Source organism: Trichosurus vulpecula, chromosome 3 (assembly GCF_011100635.1).
Source record: "Trichosurus vulpecula isolate mTriVul1 chromosome 3, mTriVul1.pri, whole genome shotgun sequence".
In the NCBI taxonomy this organism is placed as follows: Eukaryota; Metazoa; Chordata; class Mammalia; order Diprotodontia; family Phalangeridae; genus Trichosurus; species Trichosurus vulpecula.
Window position 1 is genome coordinate 67,509,409 of NC_050575.1, and position 22,045 is coordinate 67,531,453.

The 22,045-nt window shown below is 40.5% G+C and overlaps 1 protein-coding gene and 1 non-coding gene across 2 annotated transcripts in view; one reads left to right on the forward strand and one right to left on the reverse strand.

Moving 5' to 3' along the window:
• ITK (IL2 inducible T cell kinase) overlaps nucleotides 1–22,045 on the forward strand; it is an 83,199-nt gene that overhangs the window by 22,618 nt on the left and 38,536 nt on the right. Inside the window, exons 2-5 of the mRNA XM_036753022.1 lie at nucleotides 302–406; nucleotides 9,453–9,534; nucleotides 11,496–11,624; nucleotides 17,127–17,167. Of these exons, the coding sequence (XP_036608917.1) occupies nucleotides 302–406; nucleotides 9,453–9,534; nucleotides 11,496–11,624; nucleotides 17,127–17,167 (357 nt within the window). The remainder of the gene's footprint in view (nucleotides 1–301; nucleotides 407–9,452; nucleotides 9,535–11,495; nucleotides 11,625–17,126; nucleotides 17,168–22,045) is intronic.
• LOC118845233 lies at nucleotides 20,788–20,894 on the reverse strand. The gene has a single exon (XR_005010091.1). It is a non-coding gene; the product is annotated as a U6 spliceosomal RNA (small nuclear RNA).

The window sequence follows — 22,045 nt, forward strand, 5'->3', positions numbered from 1 at the left end:
ATCAAGGCCAACCCTTTCATTTTACACATAAGGAAACAGACAGATTTGCCTTGAGTCACACAGCTAGTAAGTATCTAAGGCCAGATTCAAACTCAAATCTTCCTGATATCGGGTATGATGCTTTATCCATTGTACCACCTAGTAGACAAGGTAGCAAACAGAAGAGCTGGGATTTGAATTCAGGTCCCCGACTGCAAATTCAGAATTTTCCTCTATATCACTGCCTCTGTCATTCAGAAGCATCTGGACAGAACTCTTGAATTTTGCTTGCTTAATTAGAGTTATGATTTTCTCTCCACAGAAAAAGCGAACTTTGAAGGGTTCCATTGAACTTTCCAGAATCAAATGTGTGGAGATTGTGAAGAGCGACATCAGCATCCCTTGCCACTATAAATACCCCTTCCAGGTAAGTCAGCTAAGCCATATGGTGGTCAGCTTCTCATTCCTAGCACCACGGTGACTGGGCTTAGTCATGACAGGAGGCAGGCAGGGGGATATTGACCTTGATCTTGTGGTTGTCGTTGGGTCATTTTTCAGTCATGTCTGCCTCTTCGTGACCCATTTGAGATTTTCTCGACAAAGATATTGGAGTGGTTTGCCATGTCCTTCTCCAGCTCATTTTACAGATAAGAAATGGAGGTAAATAGAGTTAAGTGACTTACCCAGGGTCACACAGTTTGTAAGTGTCTGAGGCCAGATTTTAACTCAGGAAAATGAGTCTTCCTGACTCCAGGCCCAGTACTCTATCCATTGTGTTACCTAGACTCTGATATACTGGTTCATGATTTAGAGAGGGTCCCTAAGATGTCTATGTTTTCATTTTCACCAATGAATTGCAAGTAGAGGTGGCAGTTTCAATTTCAGAGGCCATAAGCAAAATGTGGTTAAAGGTGCTGTCCCCACAACTTTCAGCCCATCACCCCGACCATTCTATACAAAGGGGTCCCTCCTTTGATGGGGCCTCAAGTTCAACAGTGGCAAATCAGGTGGGCCCTAGCCAATGACTTTGAGATAGACTAGCATAGAAGGTTCCTGTGTGGGCTGGGTATACAAAGGAAAAGCAAAAACAGACCTTGATCTTAAGGCGCCTGCATTCTACAATGAGAAAGAATATTGCGTAAGAAACTGGAAAGGAAAGATTATATAAGAAACTGTGAGCTTCTATTATGTAGTCTTTTTTAAAAGAGAAATATGCATATTAAATTTAATAAGACTAGTGAAATCACTCTATTTGTCTCCATTTGCTCCTCCTTTTTCTTCTGTTCTTAAAAAAGAGGTTTTATTGATGCTCCTTTTTCCTCCTATCTTTCCCCATACACAATTCTTCCCTCCCTGCCCCTAGTAGAAGCCTTCTCTTCTGGCCTTGTCTGAGAATGCACACCTGATTCTCTACTTCTAGTCTGGCACCTCTTTGCATGAGGTGGGAGGTATATTTCATCAAGAATTTTTTTGAAGTTGCAATTAATTCCCAGTTTCCTTAAGAGTTTAGCTCAAATATAAGGTACTTAAATGAGGCCCCTCCTTATCCCTCTACCTGCTATGTACCTCTGCCCATTCCTTTGTACTTCTCTTCCTGAGTTTACATCCGGCCTCAGACATTTACTAGCTGTGTGACCCTCAGCAAACCACTTAACCCTCTTTCCTTCAGTTTCCTCTCCATAAAATAAGCTGGAGAAGAAAATGGTACATCACTCCAATATCTTTGCCAAGAAAACCCCAATTGGGGTCACAAAGAGTCAGAAATGACTGAACAACAACAACGTCTCCCTGAATAGAATGTATGCTCTTTGAGGACAGGGATTATTTCATTTTTATCTTTGTATCCCCAGGTCCTGTGGTTTTCATCAGCCTTATCTTTGCATTGAAGTCATCAAATGTCAGAGTATTTATTTATCTATTTTAGGAGATTTCATCAGTTTTTTGATAGAATCCCTCTGCCTCTTCGTCCTCAGTGACTATTACTGAGGCATAAACTTCAGTTAGTTTGGCAGTAGTCTTTTGGCAAATTCTAATAATAAGTACTGCAATATGAGATGACCAGGTATTCCACAAAATGAAGTTTCTTGATGCCTTTGAGCTGGAGCCAGCTCAAAGCAGCTTTTGAGAGCCAGTTGTTAAATTTTCAATGTGAGCATTTATACCTTAGAAACAGGCAAATGCTGTAAATCAAGGCTTGATTTATTGTTTTATTGATTGCCTAGACTTAAGAAACTGGTGGAAAAAAATGTTAATTATGCAGATTAAACTTAAAAGTGTGTTGTGTGGAAAGCCAGTTGATAAATATGACAAAACCAACTCTGCCAAATCCTTTCTTTGCTTCTCCAAGATGTACTTGTGAACCATCTTTCCATTTAGCTGCAACTTCCATCTTCTGTTTTCAGCAAGAAAGTCAAGATTGATTTGATTCAGTTCCTACAACAGTATAATGGGCAGATAGGTGGGCAATAAATATGAGAATTCTATTTTTTTTTAGTTTAAATCATTATTTATTTATTTAATAGTTTTTAGTTTTCAGTATTAATTTTCACAAGAGTTTGAATTACAAATTTTCTCCCCATTTCTACCCTCCCCCCACCCCAAGATGGCCTATATTCTGATTGCCCCATTCCCCAGTCAGCCCTTCCTTCTGTCACCCCACTCCCCCCATCCACTTTTCCCTTACTTTCTTGTAGGGCAAGATAGATTTCTATGCCCCATTGCCTATATATCTTATTTCCTAGTTGCATGCAAAAACTTTTTTTTTTGAACATCTTCTTTTAAAACTTTGAGTTCCAAATTCTCTCCCTTTTCCCCTCCCCACCCACCCTCTCTAAAAAGGCAAGCAATTCAACATAAGCCACACATGTATCATTATGCAAAACCCTTACACAATACTCATGTTGTGAAAGACTAGCTATATTTTGCTCCTTCCTATCCTATCCCCGTTTATCCAGTTTTCTCCCTTGACCCCGTCCCTTTTCAAAAGTGTTTGCTTTTGATTACCTCCTCCCCCTATCTGGCCTCCCTTCTATCGTATCATCCCCCCTTTTTATCTCCCTCCTCCTTCTTTCCCATGGGGTAAGATACCCAATTGAGTGTGTATGTTATTCTCTCCTCAGGTCAAATCCGATGAGAGCAAGATTCACTCACTCCCCCTCACCTGCCCCCTCTTCCCTCCCAACAGAACTGCTATTTCTTACCACTTTTATGTGAGATAATTTACCCCATTCTATCTCTCCCTTTCTCCCTCTCTTAATATATTCCTCTCTCATCCCTTAATTTGATTTTATTTTTTTAGATATCATCCCTTCATATTCAACTCACCCTATGCCCTCTGTGTGTGTGCGTGTATGTATACATATATATATATATATACACACACACACACACACACACACATGCACACACACACATATATGTGTATATATATGTATGTATTATGCATATATGTATATTTCCTTCAGCTACCCTAATACTGAGGTCTCATGAATTATATACATCATCTTTCCATGTAGGAATGTAAACAAAACAGTTCAGCTTTAGTAAGTCCCCTGTGATTTCTCTTTCTTGTTTACCTTTTCATACTTCTCTTGATTCTTGTGTTTGAAAGTCAAATTTTCTATTCAGATCTGGTCTTTTCACTGAGAAAGCTTGAAAGTCCTCTATTTTATTGAAAGTCCATATTTTGCCTTGGAGCATGATACTCAGTTTTGCTGGGTAGGTGATTCTTGGTTTTAATCCTAGCTCCATTGACCTCCAGAATATCATATTCCAAGCCCTTTGACTCCTTAATGTAGAAGCTGCTAGATCTTGTGTTATTCTGATTGTATTTCCACAATACTCAAATTGTTTCTTTCTGGCTGCTTGCAGTATTTTCTCCTTGATCTGGGAGCTCTGGAATTTGGCGATAATATTCCTAGGAGTTTTCTTTTGGGGATCTTTTTCAGGAGGCGATTGGTGGATTCTTTCAATTTCTATTTTACCCTCTGGCTCTAGAATATCAGGGCAGTTCTCCTTGAAAATTTTTTCAAAGATGATATCTAGGCTCTTTTTTTGATCATGGCTTTCAGGTAGTCTAATAATTTTTAAATTATCTCTCCTGGATCTATTTTCCAGGTCAGTGGTTTTTCCCATGAGATATTTCCCATTGTCTTCCACTTTTTCACTCCTTTGGTTCTGTTTTATAATATCTTGATTTCTCATCAAGTCACTAGCTTCCACTTGCTCCAATCTAATTTTTAAGGTAGTATTTTCTTCAGTGGTCTTTTGGACCTCCTTTTCCGTTTGGCTAATTCTGCCTTTCAAGGCATTCTTCTCCTCATTGGCTTTTTGGAGCTCTTTTGCCACCTAATTAAGTCTATTTTTTAAGGTGTTGTTTTCTTCAGTATTTTTTGAGTCTCCTTTAGCAAGTCATTGACTTGTTTTTCATGGTTTTCTCACATCCTTCTCATTTCTCTTCCCAATTTTTCCTCTACTTCTCTATCTTGCTTTTCCAAATCCTTTTTGAGCTCTTCCATGGCCTGAGACCAGTTCATGTTTTTCTTGGAGGCTTTTGATGTAGGTTCTTTGACTTTGTTGACTTCTTCTGGCTGTATGTTTTGGTCTTCTTTGTCACCAGAGAAAGATTCCAAAGGCTGAGTCTGAATCTGAGTCCTTTTTCGCTGCCTGGCCATGTTCCTAGCCAACTACTTGACCCTTGAGTTTTTCGTCAGGGTATGATGGCTTGTAGGGTAGAGAGTACTTTGTTCCAAGCTTGAGGGGATGTGCTGTTGTTTTCAGAGCTATTTCTCACAGCAAGCTCTGCCACACCAGCACTCCTCTTCCCTCAAGAACTGCCAACCCGGACCTGACTCAGATCTTCAGCAGGCTCTGCACTCCTGCTCTGATCTGCCACTTATATCCTCCCACCAGGTGGGCCTGGGGCCAGAAGCAACTGCAGCTATAGTTCTGTAGCTGCACCACCTCCGCTGCCCCCTGGGCAGTGACTGAATGGTGAACTCCTTTCACTCTGTCCCCCGCAGTTTTTCCCACTAACCTTCTCTGCTCTCTTTGGTGTTTGTGGGTTGAGAAGTCTGGTAACTGCCACAGCTCACTGATTCAGGGTGCTAGGGCCTGTTCTGCCTGGCTCCCAGTGTGGTTGGTCCAGGCACAGCCCACTCTGGGTTCTATTCCACTCCTCTCCCAGCTCCGTGCTCAATAGACCTTACCCAGTGACCATCCAGGCTGTCTGGGGCTGGAGCCCTGCTTCCCTCTGCTATTTTGTGTGTTCTGCAGTTCTAGAATTTGTTCAGAGCCATTTTTTATTGGTGTTTGGAGGGTCCTGGGGGAGAGCCCTAGGCAAGTCCCTGCTTTCCAGCTGCCATCTTGGCTCCACCCTGGAGAATTCTATTTTTAAAGAAGCATGATTCAGGGTAAAGGAATGAGAGAGTCCAAAAACTTGTAGATTATACACTTTTTATATAATGAACCCTTTCTTCAAGAACAGAAATGGTAAGCTCTGGAGCATGGCAAGCAATAAATACCATCATAAAATGAAATCAGTTATATTTTAACATAGAGCAAAAGGCTTTTAAAAAATCAGTGTGGGAATTATACCAGAGTAAGCTGTCTGTATACAGTCAGACCACTGATGTGTCAGGCCAAAGACCATATTTTTCCAAAATAAGATGGAAAAAAAATCATAATGAGAAAAAGATAAGGAGTACTAAAACAAGTCAGTCCTGAACTATTTAGACAAGTGACTAGCAATGAAAAGAGTGTGGCACAGTGGGGAGAGAGCTGACTGATGTCTGCTTTGGGAAGACCTGGGGTTCAACTCCCAACTCTGACGCATGTTGGCTGTATGACCCTGAGCAAATGATAACCTCTCAGAATCCCAGGCAACTCTCTAAAACTATCCTTTGCAGAGATAATGCTGATCTATATAGGCTGAGGGAATTTCCTCAATGAGAGTTTCCTGGGTCTGTAGAATCCTGGGTTTTATCTCTATCAGCTATGCGAAATGGACATCAGACATGACATTGACACAGTTTTACATCAGAAACAACATTGACACAGTTTTTATACAGAAATTTAACTACTTTAAATCTATTTCTACAACAAAGAGACAAAAAGAGCCCAGGAAGAGCCGTAGTCAGCAACAATTGACTTACTTTCCAAGCAGAGAGATGGTGGATAAAGGCAATACCAGTTTACAATATAAGTTCATTTGTGAAATCTTGTGAAGAAGGATAGTGGTTGATTATGAGCAGTATTATTTCATAAAGTAGCATCCTTCCAGAGAGTAGAAAATAAGAAAGCTTGGCAAAAGATTCAACCAAGCAAAGTCATGCCAAGGGCAATTAAAAACAAAAACAAAAGAATAACTAGAAGAAATGGAAAGCATCTGTAATGATTACCAGAACAAACATTTCCCCCATAGTAAAGATAATGGAACCACTACATTTGGACCCTAATATCACAGTCTCAAATGTTCTTATAGGGAGGTAGAAATGGCAATAAAGAGAAGAAAGACTAGGAAAGCAGATGATATATGTATATTTATATATCTATATATACATAAATATAGATATATAAATATCTATATATGTGTACATGTATATACACATATATGTATGTGTATCCTAGAGGACACAATTGTGAGAGTTTTGAGAGATTGATATGCAAAGAATCTTAAGGTGAGGAGGATACCAAATACATAGTAGGAAAAAAACCCTCAAACTTTATTAATTAAAAAAAAAAGACAACTGAGAAAACGTGAACAATTATTGGCCTACGTGCTTACCTCCAACCTATACAAAATCTTTATGAAAGTCATCTGTATATGAATAAAGGACATCCTAGATGAGGGTAGTAGTAGGGTGTCATAGGGCTTTCATAAGGAATATTTAACAATGAACAACACCCATATCATTTAGAAATTGCCTAAAAGATGTAAAGAAGATAAGATCCTATTTGGTTGGTTATGGAAAAAAAATTTGAATTGGTGGAGCAAAATGTTGCCTCAAAGGCTCTTTTCCAATATTGTAGTTCCCATCCATATATAAAAATCATTTCCTGAGAGACAGAAATCACAACAGAAATGACTTTATAGACTCTTTGATCATAACCATCAGGCAAGGCCTATAACCAGAAGATGTATACTTGCCCAAAGTGTACACTTTGCCACTCTGATAAAGGAGATCTAGTATAGAGTATAGGTCACAGAGGTTTCTCTGTGGATGGTGAGGTCCTCCAGATAATCCTGTTATGGATGACATTGTATTTCTTAAATCAAACCCAGGGTCAGTGTGAACTTCCTAGAAGAGATGTGTAACCACTCAAAAAAGTTTGGCTTGACCATCACTATAGGAAAGACCTGAAAGATGAAGACTGTCTATTGCCCAAATCATGGCATAAATTTGGAAGGAAAACCCTTAGAGCTTGTGCATCACTTTGTATATCTGAGGAGAGAGGGTACTCATAGACAACAAGGTAGCTTCAAAGTTGAACAAAAGGAAGAGATAAGGTTGGATTTCCTTTGAGAAATTACAAAGCTCCTTTAACGACCCTAAGCTTCCCATGAAACAAAAAAGCTTACCTTTTTAATAGTGACATTCTAGTGGTGTTTCTTTATGGCAACAACTGTCTCTAAAGGATTAAAATTAATGTCACGCAAAAGGCAATGGAGAAGCACAGTGGGTGTGAGCAGGCTGCAACATATAACCAACAAGGAACTGGGAAGAATAGCAAGAATAAAAGATGCCATCATGGAAATGTATGATAGGAAGAAAGGATGGGCTGGTCATATGTCATGGGTAAAGGACAGTTGGCAGATAGGCAGAAAGATTCATTGGTATTTTCATAATGTGAGATGAAGTCAGGAAGACCCCTATCATGCTGGGTAGATCTCCTGTGGTGTGTTTATGAGCAGACATGGACAAAGGGTGAACAGAAGGGGAAAGCATGGATGGGTTGCAATTTGCAGCATTGAAGGGCACTCCTAAACCATTGATATCACAGACCATTGGAGAAGCTTCAATACCTAGCACAATGCCTGGCACATATTACTGCTTAATAAATGTTTGCTAATTGATTGATTATTTTGGTATGACTCTGATGAGAGTCATATAGTTGAAAAGGTAGATAATTATCACCTTATTGGAGGGTCTCCCAGATCGAAACTGTGAACATTCATTATAAGCCTGGTATGGGGAGAGAAGCTCTTTCCTATGGAAAAAGGCCCTTATGTTATGACTTTTGTGAAAGAAAATGAAAGACTTGAAATGAAAGAAATGACTTTAGTGCTTAGTGATTGAAAATCTGATTGCATATTTTCCATCTAATATCTTTTTATCACATATCCCAGAAAGAACAAGCAAAAATTGTCATGGAATTGTAGCCTGAGAAATAAAAGTGCTTTCTTAGTAAGAAGAAATTTGTCTCCTGATAGTCAAAATGCTATTTGCTATAAATCAAAGTTATTTTACTGAAGGCAAGAGGTTATAGAATCTAAGGACAGTAATCCAATCTGCCTAACATTAGTTGTTCAGTTGTGTCTGACTCTTTGTGACCCCCATTTTGGTGTTTTCTTGGCAAAGATACTGGAGTGGTTTGCCATTTCCTTCTCCAGCTCATTTTACAGATAAGGAAACTGAGGTAAATAGGGTTAAGTGACTTCCTTAGGGCCACATAGCTAGGAAGTATGTGAGACCAGATTTGAACTCAGGAAGATGAGTCTTCCTGATTCCAAGCCTGGTGTTCTATTCATTGTACCCCCTAGCTGCCCACCTAATGTTTACTCTTAGACTAAATTAATCAACCACCAAAACATCTGCATTATTTTGATCATTTGGACCAGGTGTCATTTTTAGAGTACTTGGTATTTCTATGGTATTTTAGAGTTTGCTGAGTACTTTTACATACTTATCTCATTTGAGCCTCACAATAACCCTATGAGTGAAATACTAATGCTGTGATTACCTCAGTTTTACAGATGAGAAAATAAAGGTTAGAGAGACCAAGTGGCTTTCCCATGGTCATACAGCTTATCGGTATTAGAGGCAGATTTGAAGCCAGGTCTGCCTGACTCCAGCTCCAGCAAACTAGTCCCTACAAGATGATGCCTCAGGATCCAAATGTTTTATCTATACAGCGTCAGACCGACACAGCAGCAATTTTCAAAGTGTGGTCTGAGATACCTAGGGTCCCGAGACCTTTACAGGGAGTCTACAAGGTCATAGCTATTTTCATAATAATACTAAGAAGTTTTCATTTCTAATACAGCAAATGTTGATAGATATAACACACATGAACAAAAGTTCCTTGGGATCTTCAATAATATTTTTTAAAAGTATAAAAGGGATCCTGATACCAAAAAGTTTAAGCCACTAATCTAAAGAACCAGCCAAAAATTCCATAAAGCAGAAAAGCGTCTTGTCAGTCAACAGGTTTGTGTCACATCTACTAATTCTGTTGCATGTCTCCCACTGCAGGTGGTGCACGATAATTATCTCCTATATGTATTCGCTCCCGATCGAGAGAGCCGACAGAGATGGGTGTTGGCCCTTAAAGAAGGTAACCAGACTTTTGCCTATGATCAAAACAATACATAGCAGTGACCAAAAACACACATGAAAGCTCTGTGATTTTTTCTTCAGTGAGGGAAACTTCATTTACCAACGCAGATTGAAGCAAATCTATGACTTCGTTGACCTGGCCCAACACTCTATCCACTGCGCCACTTAGCTGCCAATAAACCAATAAATAGCTTGTTTTAATTTAAATAAGGCCTTGCCGTTAATAATGTGCTTTCTTGCTTAAGATTACCCTGTTTAACCACAACTTATTATGCTAACGCATTTTGCTACAGAAGAACATACAATTTGCAGGTGCACCTGAGCAATGTTCTTTGGTTTTGGTTTTCAAGAAAAATCACTTACTTCTAATTCTATCTTACTCTCTTTGAGTTCTGCTTATTGTAAAAGATCTACAGTTAGTCATTTAGAATTTGGTACCCTCAGACCACCTATAGGCATCTATATTTATTATTTGTATTTATTTATTTTATATGTGTTTATTTGCATTTATTATCTGTATTTTATATTATTTATCATTATATTTATATTATTATTTATCTATATTTTTAAGTTCTATTCTGGATGTGTGCTGAATGGAAGCAAAGCTATTTCTGCCTATTAGAAGCTGCCAATATGAATTAGATCCACCAAATGTCACAGGTGTAAAGGACCTTAGAAGTCATCTGCCTCCTCATTTCAGAGGGGAGGAGACTGAAGCCCCTAGAGCTAAAGTGATTTTCCCAATCTTACCCAAAGGTAGTCCCAGAACCAAGACTAGAGGCCAGGTCTCCTAATCCTGTGCTCTTTCCATTGACACACAGTATTGGCACAAACTGAGATTGCCAACTATTCTGCTCTTGCCCTTAATATAGGGATCATAGAATCACAGATCGAGATCAGGAAGAGAACTTCAAGGCCACATTGTCCCCTCCCTCATTTTACGGAGGAAACTTAAGTCTAGAGATTTTAAATCACATGTCTAAGGTCACACAAGTAGTAAATGGTTTTACACTCAGGTCCTCTGACATCAAATCCACCATCCTTTCTGCTGTACCCATTGTTCCTCATGAGGATTTTTCTTGGTTGTTCTGAGTGATATTTACTGTCATGGTTTGTAAGATTTATAATCTGGAGGAATGTTAGCGATCATCTAGTCCATAGGAATCAAATTCAAGGCAAGCAGGCCACATATCTCCTGAAAAACTACCAATTGAGAATGTTTAACAGAATACAACATAGATAATATTAATTTGTGGTTTTCTAATTCAAGTTTAGGGCAGCTAGCTGACAAAGTGGATAGAGCGACTGGCCTAGAGACAGGAAGACATCTTTCTGAGTTCAAATCTGGCCTCAGATCCTTACTAGCTGTGTGACCCTGGGCAAGTCACGTAACCCTGTTTGCCTCTGCTCCTTCATTGTAAAATGAGCTGGAAAAGGAAATGGCAAACCAGTCCAATATCTCTGCCAAGAAAACCTCAAATGGGGTCACAAAGAGTTGGACTCATCTGAAAAACAAAAATTTAGTATCAGCCTAAAGCAATTTATTTCTATTCGAGTTTGATACCACTCTCTCTTCCTTTCATTTTACAAGTAAGGAAACTGAGGCCCATAGAGGTTAAAAGACTTCCTGAGATGACAAAGGAGTAGTAAATAGTAGAGCCAGGATTTAGATCTAGGTCTTCTGATTTCAAGTTCAATTTTCTTGTCTTCCAACAACTCTGTGAGATAGGCAGCATGAGTATTATTTACATTTTATCAATAAAGAAAAAGATGATGAGAGAGATTTGGTGAACGTGTCTGAGCTGGGATTGGAAGTAGGCCTTTTGATTCCAAGTTTAATATTTTTTGCAGTAAACCAAAGAGATTGATGTTGCTACATTAGGGACCCAAATCATTCTATTTATCTTCAAAACAGCTCAGCTGTCTTTCTTTACCTAAATATTTATCAAACTCTTTCAGAAACCAAGAATAATAACAGTTTGGTGCCTAAGTACCACCCCAATTTCTGGATGGATGGGAGGTGGAGATGCTGTGCCCAGACTGAAAAACTTGCATCTGGCTGTGCTGAGTATGATCCAACCAAGAATGGTAAGAATATGTTCCCCCTTTGGACCTCCTATACTATCATACACATGGGGATGGTAAGCTTTCTTCTCCGCCTTTCCAGTAGTACCAGGTAATTTCACACATTCACACATCATCTTTGGGTGTCCCCAATGGCAACCTATATTTTCTCATGTGACAAGTTTTGTTTAAGCCTTGAGGACTAGGAAGGGAGGAAAACCACCCATTTGAATAAATGTAATATGATATTTTAATGAGAAAGTATGCAAATTTCCTCATGTCCCACATTGATTATACTTTCTTTCAAGCTCTATTTATGTGTTTGCTGTCTTACCCCCTTAGAATGGGAGCTCTTTGAAGGCAGCAACTGCTTTTACTTTTTCGTATCCACAGCAATTAGCACAGTGCCTGGCACATTACTATGTGCTTATTAGTGCTTAGTAAGTACTTAACGATGGATTCCTTCCTCCTACCACTTTTAGCCAAGTGAACTTTACTTATAGTTGTTCTCTTATAATATCAGCATGTGGTTTGGCAAAGTATGGGAAGATTGCTGCTATTACCTGCCCCATTTCTTTACCTTTTACGAGTTACCACAACCACCCACAACTTTGAGAAGCTGCAATGCCACAATATTTGCCCCTGTCCTGTACTTGCAAGAATGACTTAATTCCACCTTCTCTCCCCTGGAACACCAGAATAACAGAATATGCCAATGTGGCACACTGATTTCAAAATGTTGCTGACCCCAGTGTTAGTATCTGGTGCTCAGGGTACTGACAGGCCTAAAACTTGTCGGTGAGTTAAAGGGATGTCTGCCTCAACTATCTAAAAACTTCCCCCAGTAGAATGTGAAGATGAGAACAATTTGTTCCAATGGCCGTGAAGGCAGCTAAGTCACAAATCACAGACATCAGGGTCATCCACTGCATTCTGGGTCATAGACAATCATCTTGACTTTTTTTTTCCTGCCCCTGGACTTTGATGGCTCTGGAACAGAGAATGAGGCTGACAACTTTGTCCAACTCTGCCTCACTTCAATCCAATTGATTCATAAATTAAGATATCACTCAGTGATTGTCATTAGTCCTCTTTGAAAACTAAGGAACTTGGAACTCATCACCTGGTCTAAGAATGGGCTAATATATCTCTAGTGGGCTCATCTGGGTAACAGGTCCCTTTAGCAATGAACCACAACATAAGAAGGAAGTTAAATGTGTCCTTCCTTAGGCTGGGGCAAAATGTCACCTCCACATGAGAGGTTTATCTGCTAACTGACTATATGACCTCAGGAAACTCACTTCAACTCTGAACTTTAGTTAACCCATCTGTAAAATGAGGAAGTTGCCTTTACATCATGGGTTATTAATCTGGAGTTCAGGGACCTCCAAGAGGGTTCATAGATTTTGGGGGTCTGTGAATTTGGGTAGGAAAAAATTACATGTTTATTTTCTAACCTTAGAATTTCCTCCAGTTACGAATTATATGTAAAATAAAGACATCAAATTAGGTCAGCCCTAATTCTGAGTCATTTTTAACTCTTTCCTTTTTCAATCTCTACAATATCTCTAATATCTGTCCCCTTCTTTCTATTGATGTGGCCTCACCTTGGTTTGGACCCATACCCCCAGTCATCTAGACTATTATAATAGCCTCTTAATTAGCCTCCATGATTCCAATTTCTCCTCCTCTCCTTCTCCTATCCACCCACCACACAGTTGCCAAAATTATTGTCATAAGGCTCAGGTCTAACTATGTAACTTCCATGCTAAAAAATCTTCAATAGGTCCTTATTGCCTCTAAGATAAAATACAAACTCTCTCAGTTCAGCAATTCAAGTTTTCCATATTTTGGCTTTAGCCTTCCTTTTTCAGACATTTAATGTCTCTCTCTCTCTCTCTCTCTCTCTCTCTCTCACACACACACACACACACACACACACACACACACACACCACTCTATATTCCAATTAAACTGGTCATCTCTTCTCCATCATCTTCCAACATATTTGCCCCTATGCTTAGGGAGAATTTCCTTTTTATTTCAATCCTTAGCTTGCTTGCCACCTTCTCCTAGAAGCCTTCTCCATGCTCCTAGCTATTTGTGTTCTCTCCCAATTTAAATTACCTTAGATTCAGTTTTTCTGTGTACATGTTGAACTACACACACCTCCTTGCCCCAGGAGAACATTAGCTCCTTGAGAACAAGAAATATCTCTTTTCGTATTTATATCCCCAGCACTGAGCCCAGTGCCTTGTACAGAATTCCAGAATCATCACATAATTTGAGAAGTGGAAAGGATCTCAGCTGCCATCTAGTCCAACTCATACATGAAAGGAATGCTCATTGTAATATACCCAACTAGTCCAGCTTTTGTATGAAGACCTCCGAGAAGGGGAAACCCACAACCTTCCAAGGCAGCCCATTCCATTCTTGGACAATTAGGAAGTTTTTTTTGACATGGCATCTAAACTGGCAACTTTCTCTCTCCTCCTCCACCCACCCAAACCCAGTCTTCTCTAGGCTAAATACCCTACAATTCCTTCAACTGATCTTCATATGACAGGAATCCAAGGCCTCTCACCTTCCTACTAGCCCTTCTCCAACTTCTCAATATCCTCCTTAAGTCATGATGCCCAGATCTGAACACAGTCTAATGAGGGCAGAATACCTTGAGTTCGGCTTTCAACTCTCTCTATATTCCCGTATTCCTCTTCATGGAAACTGCCCCACTTAAAAGATTGCTTGAATTGATCATTGATGTCTATGGGATCACAGATTTTGGGCTGGCAACTGTGTGATGGATGGATAGGAGAAGGAGAGGAGGTGAAACTGGAATCATGGAGACTAATTAAGAGGCTATTATAATAGTCTAGATGACTGGTGATGTGGGTCCAAACCAAGGTAGAGGCCATATCAATAGAAAGAAGGGGACAAATATTAGAGATATTGTAGAGATTGAATCAACAAGATTTGGCAATTAATCGGGATTGGACATAGCGTTGGGGTGGGATGATGAAAAGGAAAGAGTTAAAAATGATTCAGAGTTTCTGAACTTGGATGATTGGGAAGATGTCAACATCCTCAATAAAAATAGAGAAGTTTAAAGGAGGGGTGGGTTTAGGGGGAAGTATAATAAATTATCTTTTGGGCATGATGAATTTGAAGTGCCAGCTGGACATCCAGGTGGAGCTATCCAGCAGTCAGAGATGGAGAAAAGAGCAAAGGACTGCATGTAGGGATTTGTAATTTATATGTAAAAAGATAATGATTGAAGCCAGGAGAGTGAATAAGATCTCCAAGAAGAAGATGGTATAAAAAGAGAATAGAAGAAAGAGACACCCACACTTAAGGGACAGGAAGAAGAATAATGAGTAATGAAGGAGGATGGAGGAGTAATCATACCAGGTGAAAGCCTTGTTATGGAAGCCAAGTGTATCTGGTTACTAAGGAGGGGGTGGACAATGGTGTCTAAAGCTAGACAGGTCAAGTAGAAAGAGGATGGAGAAAAGGTCATCAGGTTAGTAATTAAAAGATAGTTAGTGGCCTTGGAGAGAGCTCTTTAAGTAGAATGGTGGGGTCAGAAACCAAATTGCCATGTTTTGAGAAGTGCATAGTGGGTGAGGAAGTGGAGGCTGTGAATACAGAGATGTATCATTGGAGGGAACTTCCAAATTGATGTGAGCACAGCTTCTTTTGAGTATTTGAGTATAAGAAATTAACAAATACTCATCGATCGACTGTTTGACCCTCCCTACCTTAATGCCCCTATGATGAGACTCATACAGCTGGAGAGGTGGATAACTTGTTCGCTAATGGGAGGATCTTTCAACTGAGACAGTAAACATTCGATATGATCCTGGCATGGGGAAAGAAAGACCCCTCAGTCAATGATCTCCACCTTAATCTCAGTGCAGGTTGTACACTGTTCTTTCTTGTGTGAAAACTCATGAAATCACCAATGCTATGTGGCTGCACATGATGCCATCTCTGTTGCATGGTCAGAGAAGCTGAGTGTTGGTAACTGAAGGCAGGAAAACAAAGAAGCCAGCAGGGTCTGCGAAACAGGAAGATCTGAGTTCAAATATGGCCTCAGGCACTTACTGGCCCTGGGCAAGTCACTTATCCCTTTTTGCCTCAGTTTCCCCATCTATCAAATGAGCCGCAGAAGGAAATGGCAAACCACTTCAGTATCTCTGCCAAGAAAACCCCAAATGGGGTCACGAACTGAACAATACGATCTACCAAGCTGGATTATTTCCTTCATCCTCCTAACAACCTTATGAGATCAGTGCTATATCACTAGTGATGGAATAGGGCAGTGGAAAGGTCCTGGCTCTGGAGTCAGATTCCCCCTTTGACATTTACATTGGGTAAGACATTTAACCTTCTTGGGCCTCAGTTTCCTCATTTGTAAAATGAGGGGGTTGGAATAGATAGCCCTTTAGGTCCCTTCTACATCTAGATTTATTATCCTCCGCTCTTCCTTTCACACATGAGGAAATTGAGGCTTAGATGCTTAAGTAGCTTGCCCAGGGTTCCATAATAAGTATTTGAATCAGGATTTCACCTCAGAGCTTCCTGACCCCAAGTAATGCAAAGCAATTCAATATTATTCAGCAGCACCTGTAAGTATCCGTGCTAAGGCACTGTTCTCCCTCAATTTTCTCTTCTCCGTGTTAAACACCCCCAATTCCTTTAACCAATGGCATGGCATGGTTTCCGGTCACCTCTCCCACCCCAGTCACTACTTTCCCTAGAATAAACCTGAGCATCATTCGACTCCAATAGCTCTGATAAAGAAGAGAAGTAAGGAGAAGTAATAGTGATGAAGAAAGAGGAAGAAAAAGATGGCAAGCTAATATGTGGATGCTTGGAAGCCACAGCATGTAGATCTGGTCCTCAAAAAAAATAGCAACCCACCTTATCCACCCCCAGCTCAAGTCTGTTCAGAAATGATGTGCAGGAGGTGACAAGGAGCCAACAGCAATGTCAGGAAATCAGTGATTCACTAGTTCCCCTGAGTCACTAATTCCCACTTTTAGACCATAATTCATCGTTATATAATATAGAGAGCAAATTACCTATTGTGCTTTGTGAATTCGCACATGTCCACATGCTTTAGCCTTAAATGAATTGGAGTAAGCCATTCATCTCCCCTGTTTCTTTTGCCCTAGGTTTCCCGAGGAATCTGGGGTGGGGAAGCCAGAGTGCTGGCTTCAGGCAGTGACTAGTATCTCTTAATCAGATAAAGTGGGGCTCAGTAGGAAGAGAGAGGGCTAGACATGGTGAACACACATATGAACAGAGGAGAGTTTGCAGACTGCTGAAAACATTGGTGGGCCCCCAAGTTGAGAGTAGCCTAGCAGAGAGACTTTAGGTATTTGATTTTTTTCCTCTATTTTCCTTTTGTTCTCTATACTGCCCTTTTTTGGTGAAAAGCCCCCACATCCCTTGGGTGTTTGTCTCTGGGGTTTGCCCACTTTGCTTTTATGTTTATTTTGTTTTTCTGGTTGTTCATTTCAGCTTCAAAGAAGCCTCTTCCTCCCACTCCCGAAGACAACCGGGTGAGTAAAGCCTTAGAGTTTCTGCCATGATTTGACACTCACCCCAAGGCTCTGGATGCATGTTTCCCCTCTATGTTTTCTTTCTCTACTCTCTTTTCTTGGAAATTGGCTAAAAGTAGCAATAGGCCTCAACTCAGGTCACCTAAATGGATTTCTTGGGTTCATATTTCTTCATTTGGCAATCCAGCAGGATGTAGTGAAAAGAACACTGGACTTGGGTTAGAATTAGAAGACTTGATCTTGAGGCCTAGCCCCACCATGTGACTCAGGGCAAGCTCCTTTACCTCTCTATACCTTAATTTCCTCATCTATAAAACATTGATAATATTTTCCCTACTTCATAGGAAGGATCAAATAAAATAAAGATAAAGGATTCTGTCATTACACACAGCTTTATAAGCATGAGTTGTTATGATCATCAAATTAAAATAAACCCCACCTCACTGTACACCATATGCTCAATAAGCATTTATTGATCCCCATGCACACTCTGAGCAGATAATATTCCCTTACATTCACATAGCTCTAATCAAATCTTTCATTTGTTGCTCCTGATTCTGATGCAGAATCTCTCTCCCACTCCGTTCTTTCTCAAGTTCATCCCTTAGCATCAGGTCTCCTCCTTGACCCTTGCTAGTTATTTGATTGGGGAGAGTACAGTCCCACAGATAAAAGATGTGGTCTGGGTTCTTGAGGAGCTGAGAAGAGAAAACCCACACAGAAACAAATGGGTAACAAGGAAAAGTATCCAGTCCCTCATAACTTAACTCGCAAAGGTGATATCTTGTAGATATCTCAAATTCAATGTCCCCAAAATAATTCACTATTTTTCTCCCAAGCACTCCCCTCTTTCCAACTACCTTATTACGGTCCACCATCCTCTCAATGACCCAAAATTACAACCTCAGAGACATCCTCAACTCCTCACTCTCACTTGTAATACCCAATCTACTGTCAAATCTTGTCATTTGTACCTTCATAGCATCTCTTATTCATGTCCCCTTCTTTCCACTCAAACAGTAACCACTCTAGTTCAGACCCCTACTACCTCTTGCTTGGACTATCTGAAACAGCCTTTTAAATTAGTCTCTTTGTCCCAATCCATCCCCTACTCAGCTGCCAAAGTAATTTTCTTAAAGTGCAGGTCTGACTATGCCATGCACCTACTCACTAAACTCAAGTGGCTCCTATTACCTCCAGGATCAAATATAAAGTCTTCTGTATGGTATTTTAAAGTTCTTAACAACCTGACCTCTTCCTACCTTTCCTGTCTTAGTAATACTTTACTCTGCTTTCTGAACTCCAGCTAACTGGTTTACTTGCTATTTCTCGAACCCAACACTCTCTCTCCTGTGTGTGCCTTGGGACTGGCTATCTCCCATGCCTATACCTATAATGCTTTCCTTCCTCACCTCTGCTGCTTATTTTCCCTGTCTTTCTCCAAGAATCAACTCAAATTCTGTCTTCTGAAGGAGGCCTTTCATGGGTGTCTTCCCCCATGGCCCAACTGTTCCTGCTTTCCCCTCTGAGATTACCTTCCACCTCAACAATAGGTCCCAGACCAAGCCCCAGTTGGTCTTTGGGTCCTGATGGCTCAGAGTGAATGAAAATAGCAATTGTTTCTGTTTTGGCCAGAAACCCTGAGGGTCTTCCTCTCCCAGATTGATTTTTATTTTTCACTAGATAAAACCATTCTTTGCCTCATTTCTTACCTTGCCTTAATCACTGAATGGGTGCTGCCCTAGTCAAACTGAGACCTGGGAAAGACATAAAAAGGGCCATCTCCAGTTGTCCTGATCTATATCTCACCACTGGACCCAGATGGCTCTGGAGGAGAGAGTGAGGCTGATGACTCTGCACAGCCCTCTCTCACTTAAATCCAATTCACTTGCAAGTCTTGGCATCATCTCTCTGATGTCATGGTCCTCCTTGAGAATTAAGGACAAAAAACAACCTTCCACCTACTGTGCATATATCTTGTGTGTGCCTAGTTATTTACACGTCTTCTGCCCCCATTAGATGATGAGCTTGTGAACTGATTTTTGCCTCTCTCCATATCCTCAGAATGTAGCACGATATCTGGCATGTAACAAGCTCTTTAAAATTATTTTTGATGTATTTTTTGACATTTTGATATATAAGATGATGAGATAAGCATCATACCAAAGCGAAGTTTCTTGATATGGACTTGAAGGTTTTTCTTCACCGAGGACAGTGGAGATGTTTGTAATCCCAGACATCTTCTCTAACACCACATGGAGAAGTCTTCCACATTGTTTCAGATCAAGCTGACTGTTTCCTTATGCTTCCTGAGGCAAGAGGAGCTCTCTGCCCATTTCTCCCCAAGCAGAAGAGTGACATAAAATTGGCATGTTCCCAGGTGAACAAGCCCTGAATCACTGCACTGGAAGTATGAGCCCATCTCCTTGGCAAGAACTGTACTTAAGTTATTCTGGAAAATAGCTATCTACTCTTCCCTCTAAATGCCACATACAAAGTTTCACAACCTTCTTGGCAACACATTGCAGAGACTCACCCCACCCCCTCCCCCTTGGTCTGGTACAGACTAAGGAAAACATAATGGATTTAGACTCAGAACACCTGGGTTTAAAGCCTTGCTCTTCCACTTACTACTTTGGCAAGACACTTTGCTCTCTGGGACTCGGTTTCCATAGACATGGGTATAGATATAGATATAGTATGTATGTATGTATATGTATATATGTACACATACAGATATATCTTGCTAACTTGTCTCTACTTGTTATACCTCCAGACATTTCTATTAAGAATTCTTTCAAGAACAGAATAGATGCAGCTTCACATAGTCTGACCACAGGAGTTTGGAATCATGGCTAAATGAGAGAGTTAGAATAGATGATATCTAAAGCTTCATCCAGCTCTGATAATTCTCCTTGCCCCTCTTCTCTTCATTCTCTTTCTCTGCCCTTCTCCCCTTCTCTCCTCCCCCATCTTCCTTCACACCCCCTTCCTTTTCCCTCCCACACTCTTCTCAATCTTCCCCTCCCCTTCCTTTCCTTTCCATTCTTTTCTCTTCCCTTCCCTCTCCTCCCCTCCTCTATCCTTAATGATTCTCATCCTCTCTTCGACTTTGAGCCCTGGAATCAGCGGATCTCTCTCCACAGCTTTCTCTTTTCTGTCCTATCTGTTCGCCACTGGGGCTAGCAGTTTTGATGTTTTTAAACACACATACGCACGCACGTATGCACGCATGCACACACACACACACGCACAAAATAATCAAGTTAAATAAACTGTCACCTTTTCTGTGGGAAAAATTACAGTATCAAAGAGTAAGGTCTGCAAAATATGATTAGGGAATGCATGTCAGGATACAACGTAACTATGAACATGACTTAACCTTTCAATTTGTTAGCAACTTGGCTTCATGCAAATAAATGTTAGTTAGGGGCACTGCCAGTACTGAAACCCAGGTCTTTTTACTCCAATCTGGTACCTTTTTTTAAAATTTATTTATTTATTTTTAGTTTACCACACACGGTTCTACATAGTTTTGAGTTCCAGATTTTCTCCCCTCCCTCGCCCCTCCCTCCCCAAGACAGCATGGAATCTCATATAACTATCATGTATAACTTCACAAAAATATGGAACACTTCACGAATTTGCGTGTCATCCTTGCGCGGGGGCCATGCTAATCTTCTCTGTATCGTTCCAATTTTAGTATATGTGCTGCCGAAGCAAGCACCTGGTGCTTTTTTTTGAATAACCTCACTAAAATAAAAACAGCAAGGATTATGGATAAATGACTAAGGGAATCAGCAATCCACTGAGAGATCCGGAATTGAATATAAACCTTTCTAGAGATCATGTTTCAGAGAGAATGAACATGACTTGGTTCATAACCTAGTATAGACTCAACTACCAGCATATAGTCGCTTGGAATTCATGTTAGCACAAATCATGGTGAGAAGGATGGCAAGCCCCAGTTATTTGAGTGGTAGGTACATGATACTCTCCTGAGCTTCCTGCTACTGTCAAACCTCTCCATGTCCTTCAGATCTCTTCTGTTCCTGAACCAACTCCTCATTCCCCACTTTCACTTCTTGCTTAAACCCCATGTTCCCTTGCTGTCATTTGCCACCACTCACCCTTCTACCTGGGTTCTTTGTATTCAGACCCACTGTGAGAAGGACCACAGGTTTCCAAGTTCCTCTCTACCCTAGTGTCTATGAAAACATCACACCATCTCCTTTAGGTTTTGATTGTTGGTCATTTCAAGCTTCATGTTTTCACAACTAAACTAAAGGTATTGAGTCAGGAGTTTTAAACAACAAACACAGAAAAGTTTTAAAATTTAATTCACTTTCATTCACAAATACTTAATTACTAATTCAATGCCCGTCTCTGTCTGAGCCATGATCAGGCCTACACAACCTGCGGCTCACCAGCCTCTTCCGGCCCGTGTTTTAAAATGTTTTCCTCTACATTTTTCTGCAAGCCGCCTGAAATCCTTTGGCCGCTGCAGGTTGTGCAGGCCTGCTATTGATCATAGATAGGATATAGCTTTTGCTCTCAAGATTTCAACGGATGCAGGGCAAAGGCACGCTTACAAAAAAAAACAAACCCTAAGATAAAGGGGTAGAGCAAGATTAGTGAAAAGAAGCCCAGGCAATGTGCTAAGAGGGATTTGAAGTAGACATCTTGTTAGTCTGTGTGCACCCAAGGATGGCTTCATTGAGAAGGTGGCTACTGAATTTAACCACAAAGATCAGAGGGATTGCAACCGATGGAGAGAGGGTTGGGGTTCCTCCAAACTGGGAGAAAGGAAGCTTGAGGAAAGGTATGGAGACAGGGTTCTTGCCTTAGCTCCTCTCCATCTTTTTCATTTTTGTACCT